The sequence below is a fragment of the Seriola aureovittata genome, chromosome 23, assembly GCF_021018895.1.
Source record: "Seriola aureovittata isolate HTS-2021-v1 ecotype China chromosome 23, ASM2101889v1, whole genome shotgun sequence".
In the NCBI taxonomy this organism is placed as follows: domain Eukaryota; kingdom Metazoa; phylum Chordata; class Actinopteri; order Carangiformes; family Carangidae; genus Seriola; species Seriola aureovittata.
The window spans coordinates 19,040,552-19,044,893 of record NC_079386.1 but is presented as its reverse complement, the minus strand read 5'-3'; the positions used below and the strand labels follow the sequence as shown (position 1 = coordinate 19,044,893).

The window sequence follows — 4,342 nt, the reverse complement described above, 5'->3', positions numbered from 1 at the left end:
GAGTAGAAATAGAAAATTCTCTCTAAAGAAGTCCGTGAGTTTAACAATCAACAAACTAATCCACCTTCAGTGATTCACCTGGACGCTCCATCAGTGTTTTTTATTACAGTGTGAGTCATCGTCCAAACTAACAAATGATAAAGCAGCTGAAAAGCTTCCAGCTGCAGAAAGTCGAGACCAGAGACTGTGAAAGAAGACGAGAGGGAAGCTCGGTATGTTGCTTTAACGTCTGTGAGCACCGACAACTTCCTGGTTGTCACAAGTCGCTGTAAAGACCAGATGTGGAACCATGTGTGTTAGCTGTGAGTGAATCAGATCGACACTACAACACGTCCAACGTCTGCAGAGGAATGGAAGATGTTGACGAGGCGAGGCAGAGAGACGGGAGACGTTTTTATGGTTTTTAAGTTTGCAGAAAACAGATCTGACACTTTTCATAATGTTGCACTTTGATCAAACGCTGTAGTTACTAGAAGAAGACGACAAACGTTAATCAAGGCGGGAGGAACTGTGGTGTTGATGTTGGAGGAGCTGTGGGTTTGTGGCAGGATGGTGTGATGAGTTCTGTAGCACTTCCACCTTTAGTCTATATGTTCACAGTATGTATATGGTAACAACATTGTATTTATCTATGAATGTACTTGAGGAAACTTCGACAGCCAGTGAAGACAGAAAAAACTGTGTGGTTGATAAATTAAAAAATAATTCATAACCTTCAAAACCTTATACAAGTATTTAAGAGTTGTTCTACTTCACAAAAGCAGGACTAAGCTATACAGTATATATGCTGCTGTATTTTATACATAGGCCCACATATATATGTAGATATATATATATATATATGTATGTATGTTAATACACATCTACATATATATACACATACATACGTATGTATGAAATACAGCAGCACATTTGTCTGTGAATAATATGATAATGTGAATATTTATGATTGTGACCTTTTCTCTTGCTGAAGTTTAATGACGCTGAAAGTCCTTCCTCTAGTTTATGTCACTCCCTCTGCTGTAACAGCTCAGCGTCACAACAGCCAGGAAGCCGACGTCGTTTGTCCCGTTCACCTCTGCAGCTCAGTCTGAGAGCAGTTCTCACCTGTGACCACCTGGGGGCAGCAGCGAGTCACTGAGCGCCACCCTGACACATCATCAGCTCCAGCAGTCACTCATCCACATGATCCCACATGTGGAGCAGAGTCAGTGTTCCCTCTCTTCCTTTTAGCTCCATGTTCGGTGTCCTCCAGCTGCTGAGGGAAACATCTGGCTCTTTAGCTGCTAAATGCTCCACTTTTTACAGATGTTTCTCTGAAAACAGCTGCTGCTGCTGTGGCTGAATACGATGCCAACTCCCATTTTCACCTATTGCTACTATCACGTTTGAATGCATTTACTTTTTCTTTTTCCGATTGTTGTGAAATAAATAAAACAAAATGAAAAGGCTGCAGGTTCAGGACCACATCTGTAGGACCGTAGTTTTTAGGACGACAGGATCCGACAACAATCGGAGAGTATAAATAATGACTTTATTGACCCAGCCATCGACCATATTTATAATAATGAAATTGTATATAATGATTAAAACCAGCCTCTGGTCTGTAGGAACATACTATTGGCCACTGCTGCTAGATGAGTAAATGTAAATCTAAAATGAAATAAAGCTCCATAAAACCGAGGGTTGCAAATTCAGTGAAGATTCAACAGTAGCAGCAACATCCTGTTTCACACTGTCACACTGTTTTAATATCGGTCACACATCCATATTTTAAGTTATTGGTCAGAGCTGCTTTAAACATCAACAGTTTAATTCATTTTCTTTGTATACGTCACCGTTATCACTTTATGCAGACGACAAACTCGTCTACGTGTCTGTGAAAGCTGAAGATCTCCGTTATTTAACCTGCTGGTTTGAGTCTAAACTGGTCCAAAGATCATCTGTGAGGGAAGAAGCATCACTCTGTGGCACCACTGCACAATCAGAGTCTCTGCAGGTCAATAACTCCAACAGAGTGAGACCTCTTCTCTGTCTCATTCTCCAGTTAAACTTTCCTTGATATCAAAGCAATGAATAGATTATGTTTATCAATAGTTTTGAATCAGCATCTTCAGTATTTGGATCAAGATACTTAATATAATAGAAAATAAGGTGTCAGATTCAGTAGCTACAGCTTTGATCTCAGTGATAGTATGATCAGTGACAGGTATGTGAGGAGATACTTAGAAATGGGATTTTCTTGATGTTTTGAAGATTAAAGAATCAAAACTCTTCGAACACTCAAACTCTGTGTTGTGGATCCTGAACTGTGCAGAGTTTCCAACCGCCGAATTCAGTTCAGGCTGTTTAAAGTGCGCGGTTGCGGTTTTTGTACGTTTGTTCTTTGTTATCTGAGGAGAGGCGTGGATCGGTTAGCCACAACCAAACCGGAACGAGTCAAATTTTCCATCAGACAGACTTTGTGAAAACCACAGAACCACACGAGAAAAACAACCAATGACAACTGGAGTTTATTGATCCTGCAGAGGAACCGGTTCGCTGCTGCAGCAACAAAGAGACACGAATCACATATAAATAACAGTAAAGTATTAAAGTATAGTATAAATGAACATACAGCAGAACAAGGAGCATGTTTGTATCTGAAACTCTGGAAAAGGGAAAAACTGCAAGCAACAGTTTGTTTTGAGGCAGGTGTTATTTGCACCCAGGTGTCTGTAGCCAATGTGGCTATTTACACCTGAGTTTAAGGCTCTGGACCGGTTCACACACCGCTGCTGTCCTCCAGCGTCTGCACCGACTTCCTGTTCATTCTGCCTCTCACACACCATGAGGGCGTCGTCCTGACCGCAGCGCCGCAGGTTCGATTCCAAACCTTCAAACTCTCTCCTAAAAGCTGTGAACAAGTCCCAGCCAGGTTCATCATTTAGCATGTAGCATATAAATAAAAATGATCATTATTATTATTATTATTATTAGTAAAGGGTTTATTTGAACCCAAACCATGATCTTAGAAGTAGCTTTGTTGCCGACCTCATCAAACTGCAAATCAAAACTAAATAACAATAACAACAATAATGATAATAATACTAATAAAAATATCTAATTATTATAACCCTCATAATAATAATAATGATGATAATAATAATAATAATAATAATAATAATAATAATAATAATAATAATAATAACAATAACAATAACAATAACAATAAATAATAATAATAATAATAATAATAATAACAACAACAATAACAATAAATAATAATGATAATGATAATAATAACAAATAATAATAATGGTAATAATAATAATTATCATTATAATTACAATAATAATGATGATAATAATAACAATAATAATAATAATGATAATGTGGCTGGAGGAAAATCAAACTGATGTTGAACCTCTTCATACTTCTTCACCTGACGCACCTGAATGTTGTTAAGGAGCCAGTGGACGTTCAGTACAGGTGTAAGTAGCCGAGTAGCTGCCATGTGACTATTTTCAACCGGGTGCAAATAGTCAATCTGTTGTTTAAATATTGAGTTTTAGTTTTTCACAGTATTTTGCACCGAAAATCACACTTTTAAAAAAATATAAAATTTCCTCTGAATTGGACCCATTTGATTTTCTGTAGCTGCACAAGTTCAGTTCAGTGAGAACGAGACACACAACATGTAAAGAATATATAAACACTGAATGTACTGTGGTGTGGGCGGCTACAGGCCAGCAGCAGGACGTCAGCAGCGGGACGTCAGCAGCAGGACGTCAGCAGCAGGACGTCAGCAGGACGTCAGCAGCAGGACGTCAGCAGGACGTCAGCAGCAGGACGTCAGCAGCAGGACGTCAGCAGCAGGACGTCAGCAGCAGGACGTCAGCAGCAGGACGTCAGCAGAACGTCAGCAGCAGGACATCAGCAGCAGGACGTCAGCAGCGGGACGTCAGCAGTGGGACGTCAGCAGCGGGACGTCAGCAGCAGGACGTCAGCAGGACATCAGCAGGACGTCAGCAGCAGGACGTCAGCAGCAGGATGTCAGCAGGACGTCAGCAGCAGGACGTCAGCAGCGGGACGTCAGCAGTGGGACGTCAGCAGCAGGACGTCAGCAGCAGGACGTCAGCGGGACGTCAGCAGGACGTCAGCGGACGTCAGCAGGACGTCAGCAGGACGTCAGCAGGACGTCAGCAGGACGTCAGCAGCAGGACGTCAGCAGGACGTCAGCAGCAGGACGTCAGCAGCAGGACGTCAGCAGGACGTCAGCAGGACGTCAGCAGGACGTCAGCAGGACATCAGCAGCAGGACGTCAGCAGCAGGACGTCAGCAAGACGTCAGCAGGACGTCA

At 41.7% G+C, this 4,342-nt stretch overlaps 1 protein-coding gene across 1 annotated transcript in view; it reads right to left on the bottom strand.

The window, feature by feature from the left end:
• Window positions 1-2,497: 2,497 nt before the first annotated feature.
• The window catches only part of LOC130164295 (low affinity immunoglobulin gamma Fc region receptor II-like), a 7,381-nt gene continuing 5,536 nt past the window's right edge, over window positions 2,498-4,342 (bottom strand). Inside the window, exons 10-11 of the mRNA XM_056368941.1 lie at window positions 3,434-3,529; window positions 2,498-2,896 (exon numbers count right to left, since the gene is read on the bottom strand). Of these exons, the coding sequence (XP_056224916.1) occupies window positions 2,765-2,896; window positions 3,434-3,529 (228 nt within the window). The 3' untranslated portion in view covers window positions 2,498-2,764. The remainder of the gene's footprint in view (window positions 2,897-3,433; window positions 3,530-4,342) is intronic.